The sequence below is a fragment of the Fonsecaea pedrosoi genome (genome assembly GCF_000835455.1).
Source record: "Fonsecaea pedrosoi CBS 271.37 unplaced genomic scaffold supercont1.5, whole genome shotgun sequence".
Taxonomy (NCBI): Eukaryota; Fungi; Ascomycota; class Eurotiomycetes; order Chaetothyriales; family Herpotrichiellaceae; genus Fonsecaea; species Fonsecaea pedrosoi.
In genome coordinates, this window is record NW_013550611.1 from 2,837,140 (window position 1) to 2,864,079 (window position 26,940).

At 52.5% G+C, this 26,940-nt stretch overlaps 11 protein-coding genes across 11 annotated transcripts; 2 read left to right on the plus strand and 9 right to left on the minus strand.

Annotated features, from left to right (window-relative positions):
• Positions 1 to 1,075: 1,075 nt before the first annotated feature.
• Positions 1,076 to 1,726, plus strand: Z517_08505 (uncharacterized protein; the record flags this gene model as incomplete). The annotated part of the gene is made up of 1 exon (XM_013427021.1): positions 1,076 to 1,726. The coding sequence occupies one exon, from the start codon at positions 1,076 to 1,078 to the stop codon at positions 1,724 to 1,726; it is 651 nt and encodes a 216-aa protein (XP_013282475.1).
• A 1,154-nt stretch (positions 1,727 to 2,880) lies between these two features.
• Positions 2,881 to 6,612, minus strand: Z517_08506 (uncharacterized protein; the record flags this gene model as incomplete). Its single annotated transcript, XM_013427022.1, has 1 exon — positions 2,881 to 6,612. One exon carries the CDS (start codon positions 6,610 to 6,612, stop codon positions 2,881 to 2,883), a length of 3,732 nt encoding a protein of 1,243 aa, XP_013282476.1.
• Positions 6,613 to 7,356: 744 nt separating this feature from the next.
• Z517_08507 (mitochondrial import inner membrane translocase subunit tim17) lies at positions 7,357 to 7,934 on the minus strand (the record flags this gene model as incomplete). Its single annotated transcript, XM_013427023.1, has 3 exons — positions 7,357 to 7,404; positions 7,461 to 7,804; positions 7,856 to 7,934. The coding sequence occupies 3 exons, from the start codon at positions 7,932 to 7,934 to the stop codon at positions 7,357 to 7,359; spliced, it is 471 nt and encodes a 156-aa protein (XP_013282477.1).
• A 551-nt stretch (positions 7,935 to 8,485) lies between these two features.
• Positions 8,486 to 9,868, minus strand: Z517_08508 (uncharacterized protein; the record flags this gene model as incomplete). Its single annotated transcript, XM_013427024.1, has 1 exon — positions 8,486 to 9,868. The coding sequence occupies one exon, from the start codon at positions 9,866 to 9,868 to the stop codon at positions 8,486 to 8,488; it is 1,383 nt and encodes a 460-aa protein (XP_013282478.1).
• A 742-nt stretch (positions 9,869 to 10,610) lies between these two features.
• Z517_08509 (uncharacterized protein) lies at positions 10,611 to 11,049 on the minus strand (the record flags this gene model as incomplete). Its single annotated transcript, XM_013427025.1, has 2 exons — positions 10,611 to 10,786; positions 10,872 to 11,049. 2 exons carry the CDS (start codon positions 11,047 to 11,049, stop codon positions 10,611 to 10,613), a joined length of 354 nt encoding a protein of 117 aa, XP_013282479.1.
• A 616-nt stretch (positions 11,050 to 11,665) lies between these two features.
• Positions 11,666 to 13,079, minus strand: Z517_08510 (uncharacterized protein; the record flags this gene model as incomplete). Its single annotated transcript, XM_013427026.1, has 3 exons — positions 11,666 to 12,416; positions 12,487 to 12,802; positions 12,875 to 13,079. 3 exons carry the CDS (start codon positions 13,077 to 13,079, stop codon positions 11,666 to 11,668), a joined length of 1,272 nt encoding a protein of 423 aa, XP_013282480.1.
• A 747-nt stretch (positions 13,080 to 13,826) lies between these two features.
• Positions 13,827 to 16,098, plus strand: Z517_08511 (uncharacterized protein; the record flags this gene model as incomplete). The annotated part of the gene is made up of 6 exons (XM_013427027.1): positions 13,827 to 13,870; positions 13,931 to 14,204; positions 14,256 to 14,309; positions 14,378 to 15,082; positions 15,136 to 15,636; positions 15,691 to 16,098. 6 exons carry the CDS (start codon positions 13,827 to 13,829, stop codon positions 16,096 to 16,098), a joined length of 1,986 nt encoding a protein of 661 aa, XP_013282481.1.
• A 1,190-nt stretch (positions 16,099 to 17,288) lies between these two features.
• On the minus strand, positions 17,289 to 19,440 carry Z517_08512 (uncharacterized protein; the record flags this gene model as incomplete). The annotated part of the gene is made up of 6 exons (XM_013427028.1): positions 17,289 to 17,719; positions 17,789 to 18,091; positions 18,162 to 18,452; positions 18,523 to 18,680; positions 18,747 to 19,025; positions 19,148 to 19,440. The coding sequence occupies 6 exons, from the start codon at positions 19,438 to 19,440 to the stop codon at positions 17,289 to 17,291; spliced, it is 1,755 nt and encodes a 584-aa protein (XP_013282482.1).
• A 644-nt stretch (positions 19,441 to 20,084) lies between these two features.
• Positions 20,085 to 22,515, minus strand: Z517_08513 (uncharacterized protein; the record flags this gene model as incomplete). Its single annotated transcript, XM_013427029.1, has 6 exons — positions 20,085 to 20,523; positions 20,587 to 20,751; positions 20,832 to 21,047; positions 21,108 to 21,252; positions 21,318 to 21,517; positions 21,599 to 22,515. 6 exons carry the CDS (start codon positions 22,513 to 22,515, stop codon positions 20,085 to 20,087), a joined length of 2,082 nt encoding a protein of 693 aa, XP_013282483.1.
• A 1,013-nt stretch (positions 22,516 to 23,528) lies between these two features.
• Positions 23,529 to 23,907, minus strand: Z517_08514 (uncharacterized protein; the record flags this gene model as incomplete). The annotated part of the gene is made up of 2 exons (XM_013427030.1): positions 23,529 to 23,697; positions 23,762 to 23,907. The coding sequence occupies 2 exons, from the start codon at positions 23,905 to 23,907 to the stop codon at positions 23,529 to 23,531; spliced, it is 315 nt and encodes a 104-aa protein (XP_013282484.1).
• A 719-nt stretch (positions 23,908 to 24,626) lies between these two features.
• Positions 24,627 to 26,390, minus strand: Z517_08515 (uncharacterized protein; the record flags this gene model as incomplete). Its single annotated transcript, XM_013427031.1, has 4 exons — positions 24,627 to 24,873; positions 24,943 to 25,364; positions 25,424 to 25,913; positions 25,987 to 26,390. 4 exons carry the CDS (start codon positions 26,388 to 26,390, stop codon positions 24,627 to 24,629), a joined length of 1,563 nt encoding a protein of 520 aa, XP_013282485.1.
• Positions 26,391 to 26,940: the final 550 nt, after the last annotated feature.

Sequence of the window (26,940 nt, forward strand, 5' to 3'; positions counted from 1 at the left end):
GTCAAAGTGCGGAGCGACAAAAGACTTTGAGTCGAGGCCATCAGGCGTAGTTTGCGCAGTCTGCGAAACTGCGCAAGCTGCGCCAAAAGGTCCTAGCAAGTCCCCCAGGCTTTACCATCTTCCAACCATTTAAACCCCTTGGGTGGCCTTACATTACTACCTTCCCCTAGGCTGCAGGCATCAATCTTCACCAAGTACATCCAAAGGCCCTCCTTGACGCAATATGCTAATGCTGAGTACTTGCAGTCGGTGACCAACGGTCGCTTGACTTGAGCAAGATGATTGTGCCAGCCCATCCGCCCTTGGCCTCGTTTCCATCACGCACTTGTCACCCCTGTTAGATGCGCCTCCCTCTTCTCCCGAGCGGACGCATGCAGGAATTCTGGAACCAACTCCGTCCCCAAGAGTGCGGCTGAAAAAAGGACGCTCCACTTCACCCCCCTCGGTCCCTCTGGGCCCAACGTACGCCATTGGTTTCAGCGTGGGGTATTCGCCTGCAAACTCGCCTCCGGCCGCGGATGCATTTGGTCGCAGGTTCCAGCCAAGTCCTGGTTGAACGCAGCCCAAACCGGTGTGCAGCGTCACGGGGAAAGGTGACTGAAAAACAGGTGCGGAGCGGGCGTTGCCTGTGAGAATGTGGCCTGGAATGATTGGGTGGAGAACAGGACCATGTCTAGAGCAGACGCTGATGAGTCCAATAAGAGCAAAGAGTCAGGCTGGAGGGTGAAAGCAAGCAGCAAAAAGGCCTTTGGTTCGTATGGATCAGCATTCGCTTTCATCGATACGCTGCCAGCCTCTCACATGGCCGTCCGTTTCGCGATCCTTGGCTCCGAAATCGTCCATCGTCAGATCATTGCAGACCTGAGAGCATGCCGATGCAGGGCTGGATCTTCTGGGCACGCCGACCGAGTTGGCCATATCCAGTCCACCCCCCAGACAGTGTAAGTTGTGTCAAAGACGTCCCTCAACTGAAGGTAAATCATTGCAACGCCTGCTTGCCATGAAGATGTGCTCGATCTTATGACCCGTCAACGCTTTCTGTTCCTAGCTTCCTCTTCCTCTTTATGCGCTCAAAATGAACCCCCAGTCTATGACAACAGCGACAACAGCAACACCAGCAACACCAGCAGCTCCCATTCACCGACCTGACATGAAAGGTCGCAGTGTGAGCGACGAGTCACACTATGCCATCACGCCTACGCGAACTTTGTCTCCCACAACCACACTCTCCCCGTTGTCGACCGAGTCCTTGTCACCTACAGCGAAAGCCCCATTCTCTTTCCCCTTCCACTTCACAAGGCTGCGATCACGGTCCAAGTCACCGAGACCACCACCTATAGACGTCAGCATTCCGTCGCCCACCACAATCACCACGACACCGACGAACCTCAAGCACGTCCAGACCTCACCACTCCCTGCTCCGAGCCCTTCTTCTCCCCAAGACCATGCACGGACGCAGAAGAGACACACCTCTGACAGCGCCATCTCGCCAGCGACCATGAGCCCCCCAGCATCCCCTGACCTACAGAAACGCGACCACGGCTGGATCCAGAAGAAGTCGCGGCACAGCGGGAGCTCGCCTGGTGGGTATGGACGGCACAGTGACGACTGGCTTTTTGGCGGTATCAGCCTCACGCAGACGGCCAGGGAGATTGTCACTCGAGGCAAAGGGAGGGGCAGGAAGGAGGAGGACGAGGACGCCGTCGCAGCCACCGGCACTCGCTGACTACGACACCCATATTCTGTCCCTCTCCCCCTGCTTCCTCTGCTTCCTGTGCCTCCTTTCCCTCTCTCCCCCATTGCTGATTCTATGCACGAAGCGGCAACTCCCCTTGTGTGAACTTTGTTTTACTTGTCCTGCCTGAGATGACCGGGAATGAGTGGATGGACCTACAGGAACTAGCGATCAAGATTATCAAGGACTGCATGAATAAATCGACCAGTCGATTGACGGATTTGGCTTATGTATGGTATCAGAGCGAGGCATGCCCAGGAGTTACGACTTTTCATGTAGCTTGCTATCCCCTTTTTTTTCTTTCTCTCTTTTCAAGAGAGGTGTACCACAGAATCGATAGGTTCAGATTGACACACCTCCCCTCTCTGCCCGGCCGCGTCGCGAAGCGGAGCTGTGAGGAGAAGCGGGTACATATACTATAAATACTATATATACTCGATGACTCGATGACTCGATAGGTCAGTACGAGAATCCATGCCCTCAGTTTAGAGTCCAGAGTCCAGAGTTCACAGTCCTGGATACCGATCAGGCAACCCTGATCGGTCGTTCATCATTTCATGATTTTCCAACCGAAACATCCTCTCTCGTCCATCCGTTCATGTATGTCATTATGAGCCGAGATCATTTTTACCGGGTTTCTTTCCACCAGGCTCGCCGGGGTAACGGGGGTTATAGGTCGGAATGATAGATGACCCTGATCTATATCAACTTAAAAAAAAAAAACCATCGCTTTCGTCCTGCCACGATATCTTCTGGCGTGTGCCACGCATATCCTCCCGAGGGGTGCGATCGCTAATAGCGCTGGTATGGATTTTCCCCGTCTATGGTCGGAACGCCACATGATGCGCAAAGGAACTCCGCTGGATCGAGTATGCTGTCGCCCTGCGTCTCGTTGAGCCTTTGGGAATGAGAGTAGAGAGTATCCGTCTGCGAGGATCTTGGTCAAGGAGGAGATTTTGTGTCTAGACACGGTTGAGTTCAGACCAGGCACCAATTAGGTCTCTCCCCCTGTTTTCTTCCTTGCCTTTTACCCAGTCGGACTGTCTGGCCCCTTTCCTCATACCTTCTCTGTCCGCAGCATGTTTTGCTCCTCTTGGTACCGAAGAAAGAGTATGTTCGAATACGAACAAGGCCAATCGAGACCATCACAAGGTTCCGAAACCGACACAGTTCTCAATCGCCTTGGTCAGTTTCTCCTCCATCACGGCCCGGCTCGAGTACTGAGGCAACAGCAGCCGGCCGTAGCACGTGCTGCTGCTTGGTAGTCGAGCGTCCTCCTCGCCATTCTTCTGTACGATGAACGTCACGCTCTGCATACCATTGACTGGGACTCGATCACTCGCGGTCACGAATTCCAGGAGCTGCCTGTGTTGATGGGTGCTCATGCTACGGACAATGTGCCAAAAGTCGAGGATTGTCGGATGGTCGGGTGTATACTCGTCGTAGGTGGTTGTCATTTGGAGCTCGTCAATGTCAATGTCGGGATATCCTTCGATGAGGGACTTCAGGGATTCAGGATTGAAGATAGACAAGGCCGTTCGATCGAGGCAGGTGTAGAAACCCCTAGCAAAGGCTTCGTATTGTGGTTCGATGGACTTGTGCGTCAGCCACAAGATATAGTCTTTAACATATTGTTCGCGGTTCGCGTTCGTGACCAATGCAGCCTCTTGTCCAGAATTCTCCAGCATGTCACTGTCAATGCTCAAGGGCGTGGATATGCCCTTAACTTCGATAGAAGATGTCCGACTCAATATTGAACCATTCGGTAGGCTGGCACCGAGGCTGGGTGACGGCTGAGGGGGCGGAGTTAGCGCTGGCTCTAACGGCAACTCGAAAGAGGTCGATTTGGACTTTTCTTTCCCCTTCTTGCTCATTTGCGACTTTGTTGGTGGCCAACGGTCATGGCGCCCAATCTTCTGCATATCCACCGTGACTGTCGTTCCACAGAGCTCGTAGCTGAATTCATAAGTCCTGGCAATCACGTCGCCAACGTCCCCGTCTGACCAATCCAAGAGTGCCTTCAAACCTCTCGCCAATTCGGGCCAGCCGTCAACGATGTGGTCGAGCTTCTTCACCTTGAGCCCCAAGAGTTTCCTGTAGAAAGCCAACGGCATAGTGATCGGAAGAGTGAGTCCGTTGTAGATGGCAATGGACATCAAGATACCCAAAGCCTCAAATCTGTAGAGGGGTTCGAAGGAACCTGGCTGGAACCAAGCCATCCTTGTCGTACTGTCAACCGTGAACATGGAATACTCTGGTCGTAGCGCCTCTCCAAAAACAGCTCTGAAGAATTCTTGCTGGACTCCGCCATGATCAAGGCCATCCTCACCCTCGTCCTTACCGAGGCGGACGCGCAATGGCCGCATCAGCTCTCTGCGTTGGCGTCGCCATATCTGGTCGATTGCATCATTCAAGATGTCATTTCTCCGGATCGTGAGCACAAAGTACCTGGCCATATGAGGCCGCAGATGAGCCAGCACTTCCTTTGCGCCGTAGATGGGGATGGCGGGTGCCCACATATATTGCCTAATGTCATTGTATACAATGGTGGCATCCTCATGCGACTTCTTCATAACCGCAATGTTCATTGCCCTGAAATACTTGACCAGAACATGTGGTTGGAAGAGGAAGGAGAAAGATAGCAGATGCATTTGTCGAGAGTCTGGGCGAAAGGACAGCCATTCTGCGGGCATGGACATGTCGTCGAAAGTGTCGGCGATGAAGGGCATATGAAACCAATCGGCATCCAAGTTCAGCTGATGTCGAGCACGGTACAATCCAGCCAAAAATTCCAGAGCACCACCCACCGGGCCTGCACGGAGGATAACGGGAGAACGATCCCAATCCCTGAGCATGACCGTCCTTCCCAGTTCCAGAGCAGCGGTTCCGATCCAACTGCAGTTCTTGTCATAACGGTCCCACCCATTCAGGTAGTCTCGGTCAAAGCGATCAATGAGCGACTCAACAATGGTGGTCTTGCTCGACTTGGGCATGCCTGGGCTCTTTAGAGTTGCCGCCCACTTGCCCACGGTCAATCGGTGGCTGAGAACGTTCATGAAAGCAGTGAGCAGCCGATGGACAGCCCAGTCTTCGGTAACATCGATGATGCCGATAATCTCGCGCGCGAGCAATAGATCTCGTCCTCTGAAGCCATCCCAATACGAATGCGCACGCCCGTTGTTTCTCTCCCTCGCGAACTGGACAAATTGGTCTTTCCCAGTGAAAAGTGAAGCATTAGGAACATGAAAGATAGTGGTCGCTAGCGATAACAGTGCCACAAAGCATAAGTCGGTTATCTGAGAGTCTTTGAGCGGAATCAACGGTTTTTCGACCTCTAAGAGGATATCGAGCTCCTCAGAATCCGGCGATGGTGAATTCCGAGAGCTGTTGCCGTCCGAGGATTGGCGTCCCTTGAACAATGCCGACTCGGAACTCGCGCTGCCTGATCGACTGTGTTTTGTAGAACGTCTGCTTTGCAGCCATGGCGGCAGGTAGTACGCGTTCTGCAGCGCATTCAATATGCTGTTCATGACCAGATCGCGTTCCTCGAATTTCTCAATATAAGCAAAGCTGAACAAGAGCGCTTGCATATCATATCTCGTACTGGTGGAAATGATGGGCCACGGTGTTATGCGATGGACTTGAGCTCTGTTTTCTGAACCCGCACCACTCTGCTCGGATGAATTCCTAAGTCCATTCCAATAAGTAACTTGAAGATCCTTAACCGTGTCCACCAGCCTCACAGGGTCACTGAGGCAATAGACAAGGCTCTGCTTTATAAAGGGAACGAATCTGCGTTGATAGTTGGCATCGGCGGGACCAACAGACTTCAGCCAGGGTAGAGTGATCCAGGTAAGTGTTCGGAGGCTGTACACCCGTTGGTGAGGTGGTTCTTGCGACTCGCATCCTTGATCTTCTGTCTCTCCCTCCGATGTTATCTTTGTACTTTCAACAGATGTAGCGAGTTCTTCCGGCATGGCATCGACAGCAGCTTGTTTGCGATCGCCATAGGGCTCGACTGATCCCGAAACATTGGTCGTGCGGGCATCGTTCTTTGCTGGCAACCAGTTGAGAAGCCGCAGCGGCACCAGATCAAACAGTGTCTGTGTAAACGAAGCGAGATCTTTCTGTCTTGCAGGAGCCGGCGCAGGTTGTTCTGGGTTATCCTTTAGATCGTCTTCACCGATGTGCCCTCTCCCCATATTGCTTTGGGTAATAGTACGGTTCAACACGTCAACCACGTCATCGGCAGCGTTTGTATCTATTTCTCGCAGGCGTCTGCCCGCCTGAACCACACCATCCTGACTTGTTCTTCGCGGCGCGTGCTCCGCTGTCGGGATGGCCTTGGACGAGTCCTTGGTACGCATGGCAACGCTCGGAGGCTTTGAGAGGTGGCCATTTTCTTGTCGCAGGTGTCCAGCCTTCTCATGACTATTCCTTCTTTTTCTAACGAGGGCCGGATCCTCGTACCACGGCACAACGGGCTCGTTCTGGCAGAGTCCGGCGAACGAATCCTTGCCATTTCGACTGTATTCGTCCACCAACTGACATGCCAGCGTCCTCGCACTCAGTTCAGTATATTTTCTCAGAGGCCCCGTGCTGTTCCTCTTCCTGTAGCTCAGACAGGTGGGGGTGGTACAGTTGACGTTTCTGCAACCGTACTGGATCTGGTTCGTATAGCGCCGAATCAAAAGGCGAAGCCGCCGGTCACGCTGGGCGTAGACGTTGGAGTAGAACAGCTTGGGGTCTGAGATCGGGATTACATCGTCGAGGATGTAGTCTGGCGCATTGAACCCAAGGTCGCTGGCCTTGACGCGGGGTTTTGGTTTCAGATCCTTCGTGAGTGGGTTCGTCGAGGGCGACGGGTTTGGAGCCATGCTTCGTAACATGCATGACCAATAAAGATTCCCCAAATAGAAAAAGAAGGAGGCGATGGAGAATTAAGAAAAGTGGAAATCGCGATAAAGGCCGAAAAGTTGCTCGAGTAAAGGGAGAGAAAAGCGCTGGTTGTGTTTCAAGAGAACAATTGGCCGTGCAGTGCCAAAGATGCGGCGACGGAGATATCGACCCTTGCGTTGACGAGGCAGAAACTCAGCCTCGTGACACCAATTAGGGAGTCAGGAATTTATCACCCAGGCATTAATAGAGGCCAACAGAATAGATTTCGTCTTTTGTCTCTCTTTGCAAGTCTTTCGCTCATAATACACTATATTACACCCCTGGAGAGTACTCCGTGGACATGACTCCCACAATACTCTCTACCGCAGATACCACGTCCAGAGCGCATTGCCGGCCAGCAACAACCCACTTTGTCACTCAACACGACATTGCCACATTGACATCCCTGGAAAATTTGCGGAATGCTTCGAGTTTTTAAAGCCATTCCAAAGAACCGTGAGAATTGTTTCGCCTGTGTCCCATTTTATGTCCATTCGCCCGCTATGCCAATTGCAAAAGCCTTTCTTCCAACGTTAGAATATAACGAAGTTGAAATGATCTTGGGGTAGAGTAGAGAATCTTGCAAGGATCGAGATAGAGCTCCAATGCCGTAGAAGTCCCAGGAGCAAGAATGATCCGGGGTGGTCGTTTCAAATGAAATGTGGCACTGTAGCCATTTCCAGTCATGCTGCGACACGCCCTGATTCTGAAGGCGGTGCAGGTGGTGGAAGCTGTGGCAAACGTTAGTACCGACAGAGTGACGTGCAAGTTTACCTGGGCAACTTACATCTAGTCTCGTTGACTCTGCCATGAATCGTTGAACACCAATACCAACGCCCTCGATGACAGCGAGGAAGATGGCACACATGATGGCGCCGTTTCGGGCCGCTTTGTAACCTCCTCTTATCGCCAGCGACCCGCCTGTTAGGAATCCGGCGATGATGGAGTTATATGGATCCTCCTTCTGGCGGATGCCCTTGACTGCGCAATCGAACGTGCTGAACATGCCGCCCCATACACCAAAGTTGCCTCCTGTGACGGGCGCTCGAGCCTTGATGGCTGTGATCATGCCTATCCGTCGTTCGCCGTAGGGTGAATTCCTAAATCCTTTGATTCCGTGCCATAATGTACCTAAGCCGTGTCAAAGAGGGAGTGTCAAAGGAAGGGTCTTATCTTTCCTACCTCCCAAAGCACCCATACAAAACGCTCCGCCAAAGTCGGACAAGGCGACCCAGGGACAGGGATCTCTGGAGTGATCCATGATCTGAGGTCAAGCCACTAAAGTATTTTATCTAGTTGTGCCTATCCCCACGTGTTGAGGTAGCGCGGACGGTGACAAAGATGTTGATAGTGCTGGGGAGTTCGAGTTATTGTCGCAGCCCTCGAGCGGACAGAACGTTCGGTTACTGTCTGATTTGGACAGATTTGGACCAGAATGAAAGAGGATTACTGCGCTCTAAGTACACCGCAAGCAAAGGAATTTTCAACAGTGAAGGCCAGGAAAACCTTGACAGTGCATGAACAGGAAGATCGACTAGTTCGCGATAAATGGGAGAACGATCCATCTCCGAGTCGCCAAAATTTCGCCGCAGGAGCACGTGATCAGAGTCATGTGATTCTCATATAGATATTGGTGATTCTCAAGCAGGATAACTTTTTCGGTCCCATATTCAGACAGATGTAGTGCGATTTCGCTTCTGCAAGCACGGTATCTAACAAATCCATAACCATCGTCGTGTCATAACCTCATCTATGCAAACCCAAATCCTCGCCTCAACGCTAGAGTAACACAGAACACCTGCATTTCCCAGTTCATCGACGGGAGGAGACCTCTGATTCTCTGGTGAGGAACATTCTTCTTAGCGTGCTCGGCCTCTTGGGTTTGACAAGTGCCTTTTCTCTTTTCTCCGACCTGCTGCTTCCTTTGCTTCGTCGCGATTTTGACGAATTCTCGCTCCCTACAACCGTTCGATCTGGATCGTCATCGATCCTCCGGTGGTGTTTCTTCTTCTTGGACTCCGTCCTCGGCTCCTTGTGCTTTTCTCCCCCATGTTCTCGGGGGAGAGGCAGGTGGCCCATGCTTCTTGCTGCCAGTGGAGTAATGAATTCACCTTCGACGCTTGTAGCAACGCTCGCCGTCTCGGCGTCCGGAATGCCACGCCTCCAGTGTTCGATGCGATCGAGTTCCTTGACATCCAGCATCTCATCCACCGCGTCTTCTTCTTTGTCACCCACCCTGGCCCTGATCTTCTTGATAATCTTGTAGCCTCCAAACATGACAACAGTGATTCCGACGCCGACACCCACCGCAATGAGAAACTCCGGAGCTGCCAGCATCGCAAATACTGAGGGCGCACCGACTTTGAAAGCCGCAAGCGCACCAGGTGTCATCTTGGCTGCTAAGTTGCTAATCTCAGCCAACGTCAAGGCGACAGCTGCCATAGAGTCTGGGTTTGTCTGCAGGTGCGAGATTATAGCGCGGACACTGTGCTGTGCACAATTGGCCTCCTCCATCAGGATCTTGCATTTGAGGACCAGGCTGGACATCTCTTGTTTCTGCAGTTTTTGTTCAACTTTGGGATCCAGCATCAGAGACTCCGGGTGAAATTCACCATAGGCAAGGTCCATGTCGACGTCAGAAACGGAGTGGGACCGCACAGGCGGGGGCCGATGTGGTCGATGAGCGTCGAGTGGTAAATCGGTCGTCCGGCGAACAAGCCCATTCCCTCCATATGGAGGAGCTGAATATTCCGGAACTGGTGACACTGGGTTGTGGTGACCATAGAGTTCTTGATTGAACTCTGCAAGACCGACATGTCTAGGGAAGGCTTCTTCCGGCGCCATAGGAGCTGCAACCTCAGGAGCTGCATGTGCGTCCCGGTAATAATATTCGGGAGGATGGTGGTGTTGACTCTCTGCAGGTCGATATCGACCATGGTCGACCTCGTTGCTGTGGCTGTGATGTCTGCGTGATCTTCGGGATGCCTCCGACCTTGTATCCTCTGCTATTGTCACATTCTTCATTGCCTTTCTCAATTCCTTTTCATCTCTTGCCTTTCTTTCCGCCGCAATCTCAGCCTTCCGCTCGAGATAGGCCATCTTTGCCTCCTTGAAGACATTTTTCAATTGTTTGGTGGTGCTGACAACCTTGTTTGACCGGTCAATGATTGCAATTGTCTGGGTAATTGCAGCCATGCCTGCCTGGATGGCTCTTGACTGGCTTTAGGTCTGTTCAGCAATTGTAGAGGGTGAAGAAGGAATCGATTGCGAGAGGACGAGGTATATCGGGCGGATGAATGACGAGGGAAGAGTCTTGCTTAAGAAGGAAGGAGTCGCGGTGAGAGTTGTCTCTAGTCCAGCCGCTTGTCGGGGACTGGTGGTGGAAATAGCATGGCTGGGGGAGGGAGGAAGTTTCGGTCAAACAAAGCAGGGGCAGATTCAAGTAATGGAGGAACGACAAGGAGTCACAAAGATGATGGGCTCGAGGCCTTTGTACAGTATCATCATCTGTCTCAAAGAAACGTCCAAAGGGAGTTGGGCGGCAAGATGAGGGCCATTTGTCGCCAATTAAATGGACATTTATTGCAGGGCGAGCTGCGTGTTCCTGGCTGATTTGACCCAACGATGGGTGCGATCGGCGGCCGCCCTGGGGAATCACTTTCAAAACAAGTGGCACAGCCCCCGGCGCCACAGTCGCGAAAGCCACATTTGTGGCGTTACAGCTATTGTGGCGCAGGGTGAAAGGATTGGATCCAGATTCTACGCATCTCAGCTGAATGCGACACATCTCTTTGCCAGCTTCGTTTTCGTTGGACAGTTTCTCCGGTTGTTTCTTCCCAATGTGTGCAGATCTCGTGTGACTTGTCACCCAATCTTCGAATTGACTCGGTCAATGAGTGATTACTACTTTGTCCGCAGTACTTGTAGGGTACATATTTCACGCCTTGTCCGCAGCAAGCAATTTCTCCACCGCCGCGACTTTATCCTCCATCGTCTGTTCTTTGTCCGTACGAGATCCTACGCGAATATCGCTCTGAATACGCACTATGCCTTTCTGGTGCAGAAGAGTGTGCGCCTGTCCAATCAGCCGCATGACATCGTCCCATGATCCTTCTGTTCGGGAACGGAGGGATTAGCAGAGAACCATATAAAAGATGGAACTATTGTGCCATCGTCCGAGATCCTGTCGCCCACTCACCAACGGTTGTGCCAGCCGAGTGCATGCTATACTTCAATCCGCTCCTCTTCATCAAGCGCTGGACCTCTGCGATTTCTGCCGAGACCGACGCCGTAGGTGTGCCGAGCGGGATGAGGCAAAAGTCGGCGGTGCATTTCGGGGGTGTCTCGAGGTTGACATGTTCTTGCCCTTGCGACATTTTATAAGTCTATGATGTTCAGGGTCCCAATCAACGAAAAGAAAGAATGTTTGACTGGATGGTATGTATATGAAAATGTCCTCGGATCAACTCCCAAAGACAGCACGATATCACAAGGTGGGACAGGAGCCCCGCCTCTTTGCAGTAGCTTTCAGTGGTGTGGCGGTGCAATCTACATTGAAGTTACCAAGCACAAGTCACCATGGCTCGACGTGGTTTGGACAACTACCGGCGATTTGCTTTGATACAACTTCAATCCAGGCCGTCCCAATATACAAGGGGTCATGAAGGAGGCCTATCATTCCCTTTTATTTATATCATTGTCAAGTGTCGGTCTGTCCTGTGTGACCATCAAATTATTCACGTGTTAGATACACATCAACACACTCGCATACCAGCTTGTGCCGTTGAAAATTTACATCCAGAAATCGAGCCCAATGTATTGAGTACCTTTGCTGCACGATTTTCCCAGTCGAATGGCAGTCACGTAGCCCAGTACCCGAGACTCTCACCTGTCGCATGAAATCGCACCGCCTTGTTGCGCCATAGCCTTGGTGAAAACTTCTCGATGTCGATACACTTCTCCTGAAAGAAAAGGATATCTGTGTTTGGTAGTTTAGACTTTCGTGGGTCGGTAGTCACCAAAGATGGAAACCTCTTCACCGCGGACCATGTACTCTCGTGGGAGGCCGGGAAACTGGTCGAAAAATTTCGAATGGAGCTTGAAAGGATTTTCGAGCTGTCTGATGGCCAGGAGCAAGTATGTCAAGATGTTTTCATTGATATGGCGGTGCTGCTGGCTCTGGCTTCCTGCCGTTGTTGTTGAAGAGTCGGCGCCCGTCCTGTGGTCGACGTACTCTTGTATAAGGACGTACACCACGTCGTCTTTACGAGGCTTTCGTCTCAAATGTGTGTCGTTGAAAATGTTGTTGGACGGACTCCTCGTCGGTCCACCAGGCCCTACTGACCTTGTGGTTCCGTGCGCTCTGGTCTGTGCCATTCCACTGTCGCCTAGTTCTGCGTCCGGGTACGCATTTGCAAACTCCATCTCTAAACAGAAGCTCGCATTCAGTTCGGAGCAGACTTTATTCAAGTCGTACCTCTCGGGATTGAGGACCAGCGCATCCCGGATCTTGGGAAATGGTAACCAGTCGACAATGGGCCAATGGTGCCTGGTCATCTGGAGGCGGCTTGGACGGTAGTCCGGTGCAAGTTGCATGTAGTGTTTGGCCGTTGGCTCGATCCGCCACCGAGTGATGGGGCCGAGCTTGTCCCAGCCGTTGAGGGCATTACAGAAGTCACGGTGACGCTCCCATTTCTCGGACGAGGCGAGGGACTGTAGCATTCTGGCTACAAGGCTGTCGAGACTGGTGGGAGCCGCCATGGTTAGCCAGGTTTCGTCTCGACTTGGAGGTCAGGGCCGTTGCAATACAATACCTCTGACAGTTTGCAGGATCTTCGGCAAACTCCTCTACCATTATTTGACGGACGAGTCCTTCATGGTGGATGATGTCGAAACAGGCATCGGAAGGTCTGCCCACAGGATAGTTTCTCGAGGCGTCACTCAACGGCTTCGTGATCTCCTCAGAGTGGGAAGACGAAATGGCTCTTTGCTGTGAGACACTGGGCGGCGATCTCGTCGCTCGAGGTGCAAAAGTCGTCGGCTCGTGGCCGTGGTCGACGAAAAGATCTGATAGAAGACCTGAATGATAACCACCATTCTCCACTGTGGGATAGATCGACCTGGGAGCTGCTAACATCCCATTACGTTAGTGGGTTGAAGAGCAGGCCACTACATCATCAAGCAGCATGATGGCTCTCTTACGGGGAGGAATCGCATTGAGAGGAAAGGGTGAAGTGTATCCCAAGGCTGACGAGTATGAGTGTGGTCTGGAGGTTTGGTCTACATAATCCGTGAGCTGATTGAGATTGTTGGTGATATCAACCAGTCTTTGTCGAGTCGTGGAGAGGGATTCGGTCAACTCTCGATTGCGATCCCTCAGAGCGCCAATGTCTGTCTCGAAGGTCATTTCGTCAAGTCGTGTATGTTAATACTGGGGACCAACTTGACGAAAGAGATCGTTCTCGTCAAACAAGTCACATCCACCCGTCGAATTTGTGAACCAAGTTTGCACCTATAAAAAGACAGATAATTCATTGCATGGTCCCATACCTTCTACCTCGGAACATGACCCCGGGAGGCATCACCGTTGGGGGGAGAAGGGAGGGAGGGGGAAGGGGCTCCTTAGAGGGAAGGAGGCATTGTCTAGGCATAGTTTGTGGGCAGTTATCGCTAAAGATTCTAGCTTAGGACCCTTCGAGTCCTCGTACAGCTATGCGATCCCCAGGTTACAGGTTCGGCTCCAGGTTGCCGTTGTTGGCGGGTCTCCAAAAGGCCCAGCCAGCATCGCCAATCACGGTGGTAACGATGCTCCCATTTCCACATTTCCACGTAATTATCGTCCGGAAAATTGAGGAGCCGCGACTGGGGGAGGATTGTTTGAGGGGATCGTGACCTAGATTCGTAAGTGCCCTTATGGCCCCGTGGGGTCGTTGTTTCTTGGTTGTACCGAGTCAGTCGAATTCCTGCTTTCCGACCTCTCGTTCTGTCGAGGACATCGGTCACCATGCACGATTCTACACGTTCAGTGACTGCTCTAGCATCGTACGATAGGCCGCCCAACCATGCCTGTCACATATGCGGCAAGTCTTTCGCACGAAGGGATGTTTTAAGGCGCCATATCCGCCATCAGCATGGAGAATCCGCTTTCCAGAAGATGAATCCGCCTTCACGACGAAAGAGCTGTCTTCGTTGCGCGCTGTAGGTTTGATAGACTGTCCTCAACTCGTTGGCCGGGTCGACCAAGACTGACGGATGCAGACACAAGGTCAAGTGCACACGCGAACCGACTTGCCAGGAATGCGGCAAGAGTGGATTGCTCTGCCAGTATAATTTCGAGCCGTCTTCGAAGAACACAGAGTCGAATGGATACAATAGGCGGCAACCTGGAGAAGACCAGGCCCTTCGTTCGCCTCCCAAGCGTGCCAGACTAGAGATCGAGGAAGTTGGGACTTCTCCTGGACAACAAATGACATCTATGGCACCAGCCCAGTGTCAAAGACCGTCCAGTCTGGAGAATCAAGCAAGTCTAGAGGTTGGTTTGTGCGCGCCACTTCGATAGATCGCTATGCTCACCTTGCTACAGTGGGGGTTCTCCTGGAATCGCGAATCTAATAGCGACATGGATAACCCCACGCTCGTGAGTGTTCACTGCTAAGCAATCAGCCGATCTTGCCTCGTTGCTAACGTGCTGTTACTGGCTCATAGGTATGTCAACCTGATGGTTCCTTCGGACAGCAAATCGTGATAACTGCTCATCGCGATGACAATGATATCAATCGGACAAGTGAAAACCATGGCGTAGATAGTCATGGTCTTTTCACGCCCCTCAGGCTTGATTCTGGGTTGACCAGACACCATGACATTGGTCTAAAACGATCCGGGCCAGAGCACCTGTCTTCAGAACACTGGGATCTTCTTTTTGATATGGAAGACCCTCAGTCTGTGGACCTCACATCCCACGGAACGTCCGAGTGCCAAATGCCGAACCTGTCGGATGAAGGGTTTCCGGATTTTACCATCATGCCAGAAGATCTAGTCACCGTGGGGAGTGAATTTCATCAGCCTTCCAGCACGCCACTTCAGACCCGTCAACCGTCGAGTGAATTCTTACAAGGTCGAGGAAGCTCACCAAACCATGAACGCGCACCAGAACCGTCCATTGCAAATGCGCCCGGTCTTGTTTACGAGGAGATATACAGGTCTATTAGTGGTCCCGTAGAGCCTTCCGCATCTGAGGCTGGCAGCGAACCCGCCATTGAACCAGAACAAAGTCTGGCCCGGAGAATCTATCAAGTCATGCAGCAGACCTCTCTTGGTCAAAGTGGACTGGCCACCGACGTTCCTTCTACATTCCCGAGCTCAGTTCAGCTCTCGGCCTTCTGGGACTTGTACTTTCTCTACTTTGACAGGGTCAGTTCACCACCTCTGAAGTGCGGCGAATTCCTACACTAACGCAATAGCAGCACTGTCCCATCTTACACCGACATCTGGTGAAGCCGGTAACCTGTTCACCCCTAATTGCTGCAGTCGTTACTGTAGTGGGGGCCAACTACGCGGAATCTGCACAAAGTCGGCTGTTTCATCAACAAGGAATTCTCAAGCTCAGTGAAGTCTTACAGACTTCAGCCGACTGCGAAGGGCACGATCGAAACGTCGAAGGGTCCGTGCTGGCCGCGGTTTGCATTCTTCTCTGCCATGCGATACGCAGCCGAAACAGTCAGCAGGCACGGCTCTTAACGACTCTCTTTGACGCCAACATTTCCTGCCTTGAAAAGGTTGGACTTTTTCGCCAGCAAGACAACCGGGTTGGAAGGAGGAGTCGTAATCGGGTGGTTCCGATGAGCAAGAATACCATTTGTGATTGTATGGCTGAGATAAAGAATGGGAACGACCTTGAACTGCACCACCGCTGGCTTGCGTGGGTCGAGGAGGAGACTTCGCGGCGACTCGCATGGGCTTATCTGGTATGTTCTCATCTGGGAGGTTTCCGCGAACAATGGGTACTGAATCTCTGACAGGCAGCAAACTATCTGGCATCTGTGTTCCTTCACGACAGAGTTCTACCCGATCTCGAGGCACCGACTCTGCAAATGCCTTGTGAGGATATTTTGTGGGAGGCGGAAAACACGAAGGTCTGGTCGAGTTGTTTCCCCTGGTCACACACTCCACCAATCCAACTTCCATTCCGAGCCACTCTTCGAGGACTCCTGCACCAAACCATCGCTCTGAGGGATGTTTCACGCTTCGGGCGCCTCGTCTGCGCAGCCCTGCTCCATTACGAGCTATGCAGAGGGTCGTCGAGCGACGAAGTCGAACAACGGAAAAGCATCGCACACCTCTTCAGCGACGGCGGGGACGAGCAAATGCTCAGGTTGGCAGCTGATCTGGCAGACTCTTTCAAGAGGGATATCAGGGCCCAGCTCTGAGTGATGAGTTATGGAAAGACACAGCAAGTTCACCACCAATACAAATTACCGTTGGTGACGGTACCACTCCGATCTGAAGTCATTCAGTCAAGCAGCTTCCCAACGTCTGTATCACCTCGCCCTTTTCTAAAAATCAGTACAATTTTAGTCTCGACCATACGCTCTGCTGCCAGAGTCCCGTGTGGTTGCACAGGCCGATGGGAATTCCAATCGGGGCTTTAGAAATCTGATATTTCTAGCATGAGCGGCGTCTTGCCGTGTGCATGCCACGAGGAACGGGAGGTACATACGAAGACCCTGAAACCCGATCAAACGGGTGATCTTGTTCCCCCAAACTCAACAAGTTCTGGTTAAACCTTGACTCCTTGTCCAGGACCACTTTCTGATCTGGCTGGTCCTGGAAGCACTACTGGCAGGTCTGGAAATGACCAAAAGAACTCCGGGGATGACTTTTGTCACGAATACAAGTACTCGACACTGTCACTCGCTAGCGAATCAAAAATACTCTTCGAGGACTCGATAGAAGACAATGTGTGTGGTTCAAAGTGTGACGTTTGAAATGTCTTGTCGATGGGAATGTTGGATCTACTCGTGCTCATCCACCAAAGGTCCTCGCCCCGTCCTCGTCCGTACTGGTGATCAGGATCGAAAACCCGGTAATTGGCTCAACCCCAAGTGGCAAATGGCCACAAACTCCGCCACTCACTCTCCCCGGCTTTTTGCGGGGCCTGAAGACAAAGTCATGCAGTCGCATCCATCTCGGCCGGGGACAAAAAAGAGTCTGTAACGTCTGGACGTCTGTTCGATTTCCGTGGAATTAGATGGCCGTGGAGATGATTACGGAAGTTCTGATTGGCTGAGAGAGTACGAGATGTCTTCGCCCGTATTTTGCCGGGCTAACCGAGACGGGAGCTCTGTGGAGGTAATTTAATCTACTAACTTCTTTGGGTTTGGCTTTCTTAGTATGATGGTATGACGGAGCTCTATCAAATCTGTGTGACACACAAACACATACATACACGACGTACGAGTTCTGTGCCCAAATTTGGGTAGCTAACCATTCCAGGGGCTTCATCCTGTCACAACAGAGAGTAGCAATTGTAATTGACCGGACTTTATTTCTAAAGAAACATGGAAGTATCAGACCACAGCCCCAAAAAAGGGGCGCTCCCCCACAATCTACAACATATCTAGGCAGTTTTTGCGGCCCCAGGCTCTGTCAAATAATAAGCCAGATCCCCGCCGCGACACTCACGCTCCGTCTTGCCCCGTCCGAGGAAGCTGAACCGGTTCGGTCGCAGGTATGTAAAGTCCCAGTCCTCCCAGCGCGGCCGGGCCATCAACTCCAGGTACGAGAGCGACGATCCGGGCCACGGACCCCAGACTTTGCCCTCGGCCTTGCCGTTCTTGTACCACGAGACGCAGTGGTCGGTCCAGACGAGGTCCTCCATGAGCGCGTCCTTGAACTCCTGGAAGTCGTCGACGGCCTGCGGCTTGGGCACGACGGCCTTGATGGAGTCGTACCGCAGTTTCTGCACCGCCGTGAAGGCGTACTTGATGTTTGTCTCGAGACAGGGGAGGAGGCAGCCGTTAGCCAGGGGGAAATTGGGCCCGCTGATGACTGAAGTCTTGTAAGAGAGAGAGAAATGACAGTGGAAAGCCTACCAGACGACACAGGTGGAAGACTTACTAAAATAATTGGGCATATTCAAAGCCGCGATGGAGCAGTATGACCGCGGTTCCTCTGCCCATTCATCCCTGAGATCACGACCCTCTCGGCCGACCAGAGGGAACGGTGGTCGGAAACTTGTGTCGAAACCCGTCGCACAGATCAGGACGTCCAGCTTTATGGTGTCGCCCTTGTTCATGCGGACTCCATCTTCTGTGATTGCGACAATTCCGTCACTCCGCACAGTAACATTGTCTTCTGTCAGTGCTTCAAGGTATCCGTGGCCTGGAGTGACTCTTCGACAGCCAACGCCAAAGGTGGGGACTGATAATAACAGAAAGAAAACAAACAGTCAATGTTTGTCTTCGGAAAAAGGAGTGAAAGAAATCCTTACTCATGAGTTCGGCGAGTTCGGGCTTTCTCGATAACCGCTCTCGCATAGTCTTGCGAAAGTTTTCGTATGCGTCCTTCTGCAGCGTCGAGTCCTTGAACTGCATGTCGAAGAATTTGTTCATGGTCGACTCGACCTTCTTTCGATACTCGAGGAACTTGTCCTTGTCCTGCGCCCACTCGTCCTTTTGCCGTTCTGAGAAGAAGGCCGTCCGTCCCTCGGGGGCGAACTCGGCGGCAAATTCGGGTGTGATCCACGTCGAGGAGCGAATGAAGGATGTCAAGTGTTTGACCTCTTTATTTTTTTTTTTTTTTTGAGTTGGTCTGTGTTCCTCGATTTCAAGACAAAAAGACTGTGGACTTACTCGGTTGTATTTGCGGGATGATCTGGATGGCAGACGACCCCGTACCGATGATGCCAACGACCTTGTCGTCGAGGGAATATGCCTCGTCCCATTGTGCGGAATGGATCAACTTCCCTCGGAAACTCTCCAGACCGGGGATATCGGGCATCTTCCACTTGCTGGAGAACGAAGTTCAGACGAGTGTCTTTGTGAGAACGTTTGGAGAATTGGACAGGAGACCGTACTTTAGAAATCCAGCGGCGTTGATCAGAACCTCAGCTTCGTCCGAGAAGGTGGTCCCCGACATCACGTCCTCGATCTGCACTTTCCACTTGCCCTCGCTCTCGTCCCAGACGGCCTCCTTGACCCGACTGTTGAGTTTGACGAACTTGTCCACCCCGTACGCCACGGCGCGACCTTTGAAGTACTCATAGAGCTCCGGCGAGCCGACATAGGCGCGCGACCACCGCGGATTCCCTTCCCAGCTGAAGGTGTAGGCGTGTGCCGGCACATCGCAAGCGCAACTGTGTGTATCTCTCAAGCTCAGAAAATGAATGATACCAAGAAATCTACCTTCTCATAATCTTCCAGGGCTGCAATGGTAGGCATCACCGAGTTGATCGCTTTCTCTTGCGAGGTTACTTACCCCGGATAACGGTTCTCCAACCACGTCCCCGTCACGTCCGAGTTCTTCTCGTAGATGACCAGCTCCACCGACCCGTCAGTGAATGTGTCTTTGAAGATTTTAACCGCAGCGATGCCACTGAGGCCGGCGCCGACGACGATGATCTTCATCGGCCGCCCCTGACCCAGATACTGGTCCGCGCACTTGAACTTGGCGGAGCCGTTGAGTTTGGTAGTTCCATTGCTGGGATGCACGGGGAGACTTGATTGTGGACCGACGGCAGTGGGAACTGCGGCCGCGCTGGACTCTCCCATGATTGTTTGGTCGCTGGATTCTCCCGATCCTAACGAAGAAAAGAAAGCCACGAAAGGAGATATTGAACAACAACCTTTAAAAGCACTGGTCGACAATATGGCCAGGCTCTCTCTCTCTCTCTCTCTCTCCACGTACTATCTATACATACTTGTACATAGATCACACACAAAGGAGAGCCGAGGCCCAAGACGCCAATACTTCCAGATCGATCGGGTGATGGACGAGACTAGACTAACAACAAGTTTTCCCACAATTTACCACGCACGGTCGAGCGGGTTGACGGTGTTGATTTTCCGGGCATCACACATTTCCCCCCGGAGATGCCACTCTACCCCCTCGTACTTGTACTGAATCCCCGTGGGCCTCATCATGAGACAATGGCGACCTGGGCCGTGATATGGGACAGAAATAAAAAAAACAAAGGGAAGAAAACACTCCTCCCAAACAACTTATCTTGTGTGTCTACAAGTGGACAATCAATCAATCACACGGTCTACTTGATATAGGTGGGTATTTGCGCTAACTGAGGTATGAGTTCCCCCTCCCGCCCTTCCCCTTTCCATTTACTCCTCCGGAGAAATATCAAATCATCCATGGCATCACTTCACATCACTTCGCATCATTTCACATGACCAGAAACCAGTCATTGCAGCTTCGGCCACTTCACCCGCCGCCCGGCAAAGTCGTCGTGCTGCCAGCTCTGCCCAAGCGAGGTGATGACATCGAGGGCACGCGACGCACTCTTGTACGTCTGGCCCATCTCCCCCAGGCTCTGGATGCATGTGACGAACGACTGCTGGGCCTTTTGGTTCTCGGCGCTCCCCGTGCTGGTAATGCACATTTGAAACACGTGGATGAGCCCCGCCGTCATGGTGACGTGAACCATTTGGTGGTGCGGCCGGCGGAGGCCGTACCGCTGGCGGAACATGGTCAGCAGCTGGCAGACGCGCTGCGCCGCCTGGACACACTTGGAGAAGGATTGGGCGGCGTTTCGGTGCGTGGGCGAGATGGACAGTCGCGACGATTCGTCGACGGCGATGAGTGGCCGGTGCAAGAGGATGACGCATTCGTTGAAGATGAGGCTGGTGTGATTGTTAGAGCAGTGAGTTATCAAAAACGTTTGGAAAAAAAAAAATGGAGCTTACTGTAGTTCGAGGACGGCGGGGAGATAGATGGCTGTCCGCGATTTGGAGGACGAGTAGTCGACGCGGAGGGCCGGGGGCAGGGAACTGAGCCAATCCTGAAGGTCGGCATCAGACTTGACGACGAACTTCTCAATGTCTTCCTGCACGTCAGGGACGCCAGAGTATCTGCGTCACAACATGCATTAGCAAGATGTGTGCCTTATTTGTCCAACCCGGGTGGTTGGTGGGATTCGTTGTGAACGTACAGCACTTCCGACACTCGGGCAAAGACGGCCATCAGCTTGGCCAGGTACGCGTGGACGTGCGCCGCGGCGTGGAAGTCAAAGTCCTTTGGGAAATTCATGGTGCTGTACTCGTCGGTGTAATACTCCCAGGCGTAATTGGCCGACGGCATCGGGCCTGGTATGTTGTGGGCGAGACGCTTCATCAGCGAGGGCCGTCCGCTATAGGCACCCCACAGCCTGGGTATCTCGTATAAGCTTTTCTGTTCAACGAGTTGTAGGAGAGAGAGAGAGTCTTACGTGTCTATCGTGTTGGCAGACCAGAACAGGTTCTGCCGCAGCAACGCGACCTCGGCGGCGCTACTGTTTGTGTTGTGGAACTTTGAAAAGTCCTGCGCCAGATTCAGATGTAGACCGAGATCCGACAGGATCTGCACTGCCATTCCTGTAATATTTGTGTCAGTAAGATTGCCCCCGATGACTTTCTCAGAAGAAAGTGAGCCGACTGACCGGAATAGATCCAGCCGCGGGAGTCGCGCGCATGAGCAGCCTCGTGCGACGAGAGCACCAGCAGTGCTTGGGCGGTGGCAATGGTTGGACTATCGATTTCAATGTCCAAGAGAGCCTTTGTTCGAAAGCCGAAGAACTCGTCCGTGGGACCGTCCACATCGGGATGGACACGATCGGTGTATGCGGCGCCAATGGTGTATCTGCAATGACCGATCAGTTTTCATTCCATTTTCTAGACGCGAGGTCGATCTCAGGGTCAGAGGAAGGAGTGTGACTCTTACATGGCATTTTCCAGGGCGGGAGAGTACAGGTTCGTATAGTGTCCCGAGCGAAATTGCTGTCGCTCCTTGAAGAAGATGGGTTTATCCACAACGTACATCAGGGCATTGTGCCATGAAAAGAACAGGTTCACCAGAGTTTCTTCGTACTCGGCGTCTCCCTTCCACTGCAGGCCGGCTCGGGCGATGGCTGCCTCGCCGTGCGTCACCACCGTTCGGAGGTTGGGTCGACACAAGGACGACGGTCCACGATGTAGAAGATGCAGGTTGCTGGTGGCTCCGTAGTAGCGAGGCTGGCCGTCTTCAGCAATCTGTAAGCGTCCCAGGCGGCTTGTGAGATTCTTCGTGATACTGTCTACGTGTTCTTCGTCCTGATCGTCAAAGTCATGCGATCTCACTTTGCCTCTGGCGCTCATCACAGACGAGTCGCTTCCTGCAGCGGAGATCAGTAGTTCTGGGCTTCCCCCTGCAAACATTTCCCCCGGTGAGATTGTATCTGGAACGGGATCTCCTGGCAGAGTCAGGGGCACGTCTGGCTCGGTGTGCGTGAGTCCTAGTGAGGGGACGAGATCGAATAACGGATGGCATTCGTTGGAGAAGCAAGCTGCGCTGGAAAGGTCATTTCCATCGTCCAGGCCGATCCAAGATCCCCAATCTTGCTCTGAATCAGGTGACGGTATAGGCTCAACACTGATGGAATTCGTTACACCAGAGGTTGAGAAGTAATTGTCTGATCCTGGTTGTAGATTATCGAGAATGTCTTGATCGGCTGCTAAAGAATGGGTATAATGACGGTCCGCAGTCTCGGAGAGCCGCTGTGGCTGGACATTATTGCTTGGTAAATAAGAGGGAGTCCCGTTGCGGAGATCTTCTTGGGAAGCCTTTGATGCTGCAATGACACTCTCCAGGCGCGAGGTCATGGACATGCTACAGCAGATCAGCCTCTCAAAAGTTCTTACGCCGTCTTTGCTTTGCCAGCTTCTTTTTGGCAGACAGTGAGTGCAAGTAAACTCACCGACGACGATCCTCGACAAAGACGCATTCGACATCGTACAGAGTGCAATTAGAGCATCGTGGCTTATCGTCGTTACACTGTCGAGTGAGAAAAATCAGCTCCAACTCATAAATACCTGGAGAGATAGAGCTGGAGCATGTGTGATCCAGACCTTCACCTTCCGCTTTCTACACGCCAGACATGCTCTGGAGATATACTTCCTCTCCGTAGGCTGCTTTCTGCTCTTCTGTTGCGACATCGAGGGGTGGCTTCAGCAACGGCTTTGGGATGAGAAATGTAAGAAGATCGTGCCCTGGAGGAAATGCGGAGTTTTTTTGGGGATTTCGGGGTCTTGGGGGGGAGGAAATTGTTGCATTATTAAGTGACCCTGGGGGTGGATGGGTGGATGCTTGCACAGGCAGGCTTGGGCGAGCCAGTGGCAGTTTCCGGGGCTGGAAGGTTCTAAACTAGCGAACAACCCTGCATGGAAGAAAACGAGGACAAGAACGCGGGTGAAGAAGCGGGACAGTGAAAAGGTGGGGTGGGGGAGGCGGATTCCCATGTGGTTGGAATGCTTGTACCGAGTATAGCAGGTCTTTGTACCGAGTTATAGCATTGTATATCGAGTACCTAAAGTAGCACGTGGATTTTGGTCTACCTGGAAGCCTACTCCATCACACAGTGCTCCTCTCCACGCTGCCGGATATCGTGAAAGTCACCGTCATTAACCACCAACGAACCGTTCCTATAGCTACTTTCATCACTCAACAAAAACTTCGCCACATTTGCTTGGCCCCCCGGGAAAAAAAGGAATACGGCGCAGAGAAATCTTGTGGTGTACAGGCGCGTTCTCATTCTCTTGAGTCCCTATCTTTCCCTCTTCGTCCTTACTGTACTCAATCATAGCCGCCATTCTCAGTCCGGACAGACTGCGTTCTCTTAAATACCACTGAGGCCATAGAACTTGGCACCGTTCTCCATGACCGTCGCCGCACCACATTTACTCGGTGTATACGCTGCCAGTCCTACGGTATAGAGACCCGAGACCGAGACGATGTTATCGATTGCACCGCTCTGGCCGGGGTTTGGGTTCGGGATGGAGTCACATCTCTGGGCGTCTTTTCAGTAACAAATAAGCCAAATGTGTGGTGGGTTCTCATCATCGATCATACCTGACAAACAACTCGGTCGTGATGATGCTATCTTCCTCGTCCCATATCGACGCATATATACCTGCAGAGATAGCCGCATGATCTAGTCTCCCTGTGAGCTCGAGCACCACGGCCACAAGATACTTAACTTCTGACTCTTGGGTCATGTACGGACACGGTACTTCTGGGCTATCTCATGGGCAGCCGCTGGACCTTTGACCTAGTGGCGATCCGCAAGCACGATGGATATGCCCCGACTGGCAAGTTTGTGTGCCAGAACTGGCGCCTGTCACGAGTGCTACCTGCTCCAGCATACTTGTCAGTGTGTTGAAGGTCCCCGGGTTCGAAGGAAGGCGCCAAAGTAATCTCTACTCGGAGGCTGGATCGACCAGCGAGCATTGTCTCTCTTTCGGGTCTGAAACTAGTTTGACGAACCTCGTACTCCATAAGACGTTTTGGGATTGTGAAGGTGGGAAGAAAAATAAGAAAGATTCCAGATTGTTTTCTTACATGTGGAAGGGGGGGGGGGGCGCGGAACTCCTTCTCCTGATGCCGTGGCATTTCACAGTGGATCTCTGGCCAAGTCGCTGACGACATTCGGAAATCACGCCATGTGCTTGTGCTTGTATTATTAGTGGGACGGACTAGACAGATTGAGGCCGACCACTCCAATCAACGTTCGAAGCGGGCACGATTGAAAGGCTGACAACTCACGAGGCCTTTCATTCTAGATTCCATGACTTGTAAGTGCTAGATTCGCGAAGACTACTTGCTCGCTCCAGCATCATACGCGACAGCCATCATGCAACAAAAGTCGGCTCCCCGAGCCCCTATCATTCCCCCCCAACTCCTAACTCTCCTTGAAGTCCCTCTTCACGCTGGCGTCTCAGTCACGCAGCTTGCTAACTTTGGGAGCCTCTTTCGTCTCTTCGACTTCGGCATCATGCGCAATGACAAGATTTTCCAAAGTCTCGGCCGCGATTTCGTCCCCGAACAGCCCGGCGATCTCTTCTAGCGGTTTGCCTTTGGTTTCCTTGGCCAACCAGAGAAACACGGCCAGCGAAGAGACGCCCACGGCGATGAAGACGAGATAGAATTTCCATCCGATCGACACAAAGGCATAGAGGGACGCTCTGTCCAAAAAGAAAACAAAGGTCAGCTCAACTCTCTCATTGTCCCACGAGGGTTCCACAGAGACTTACTCGACGTAGATGGTGTCGATGAAGTAGATGCTCGCCACTCCAAGAGCCGAACCCTTGGCCCTGAGATGAGCCGGCCACATCTCGGAAACATAAGTGTAGCTTGCACCTTCGGCAAACATGCAGTATCCCAATTCGAAAATGTAGAACATGGCCACGACGGCCTGCTGGGGTGCTTCATGCGAGGTTCCCGCGTATTTGGCGATCAGGGGAGTGACCACCACAATCAGCGCAATCTGAATTGCCGTTCCAATGGCGAGGAGTGGTACACGACCAACGCGGTCGATGAGCAGGGTTCCGAGGATCGCGGTCAAGGCTCCAAAGGTAACATAACCTGCAGTGATGGACAGCTGACCCACTGTGTTGAATCCAAGGCTGGCGTAGATGGTCGGACCATAGCTGGCGATAACAACGATACCAGCCGACTATTTATCGTCAGTTTAACAACCAACGATGCTGCAGACGACACACCGGGCCAACATACCTGACTCATGGACTGGGTGATGATCGTGAGGATAAAGCGCCTGCGGTACCGTTTCGACATGATCAACTCCCACCAACCCATTGCATTTCGATGTTCAAACGAGATCTGGTCCACCATCTGCTTGACTTCGAGTTCGGCGAACTCGTGGCCCGCGTCGTCATGATGGCCGTGCAGTTTGGAGATGACGGCGCGAGCTTCGTCGGTGCGATCCTGCATCACCAACCATCTGGGCGATTCCGGAATCAGAGGCAGGAGGAAGATGGTCAGGAACGATGGGACGGTGCAGATGGCAAAGGGAATTCGCCACTGGACGCCGCTGGCCTGCACAAAGTAAAAGGCCACACCGAGCCAGTTGGCGAAAACATAGCCGAGAGAGATCATTACCGCGACAAGGCCGACCATGAGGCCTCGATACCGAGGCGGCGCGAGCTCGCTTTGAAGCAGTGATCCGACAGACATGTATGCTCCCGACGCAAATCCAGAGCAGCCCCTTGAATGGCCGACATAAAAGATCAGTTTTCCCACTCGACGCATAGAGCATCCCGTTAAGGAGGGGCCCTCACCTGAAAATGATCAACATGGCAATATGGACGCTTCCAGCTACCAGGGCCGTGCTGACAATTGAGATGATTGCCGAGATGAGCACCGTCTTCTTGCGCCCGATCTTGTCGGACGCGTAGCTAGCCCAGGCACAGCCGAACAGAGCGCACGCGAAAAAGACGCCGAGAATCGCCCCGATCAACGGCGTGTTGGATTTTGTCTGCTCCAGGAACCCAAAGTAGACGAGAAAGCTCGGCTGGCCCAACGTCGTGTTGATCATGCCGTTGACCATGCCCGTGGCCAGCGAGGTGCACGAGACGCAGACGACGATGCCATAGTTGTAGAAACTGAATCTCTCCCTGGCTTTGCTATGATGCATGAGATGCTCGTCATGATGCGGTGACAATTCTTCCTTGGGAACCGTCATTTTGGGGGGAAATTGTTCAGACGATGATGTCCTCAACACGGACATGTGTTGGTTTGCGGGGATGATGAAGATTATGAGGAAGGAGAGGAATGGGAGGTCGGGATGAAAATCGAGGCCTCCTGGAGTGATATTTCTTGGGACCAAACTTCCAATCTGTGATACTAGTGCAATGCTCCCCTGACTCCACAGCACATAATACCACAGAAGTCCGGGGCCACGCGGGGAAGCCACGTGTGCGGCCCAACAGTCTGGCAGATTTATCATGGTACCAGAGTCCGCGAAAGTGTCGAGTCGGAGTTTCGAAGTGGTTGACCCAGGCACTCCCGAGTCTCTGGTGGAGATAGACTCCACTTTTATATGTGGATAAACCGGAGTTTTCACGCACTAGCCGTCAAGTTGTGTACCTGGATTAGGAAGTCGGAGTAGCATCCAAAGGTACCGGAACAGTGAGCCTTGTATAGATGACCATAGAGGGCTCTCAAACAGAAAGTTGGCTATATCATTTTCGTTGGGGCATGTGCTGGTGTAAGCAGCGCTAACTTGTCACTGA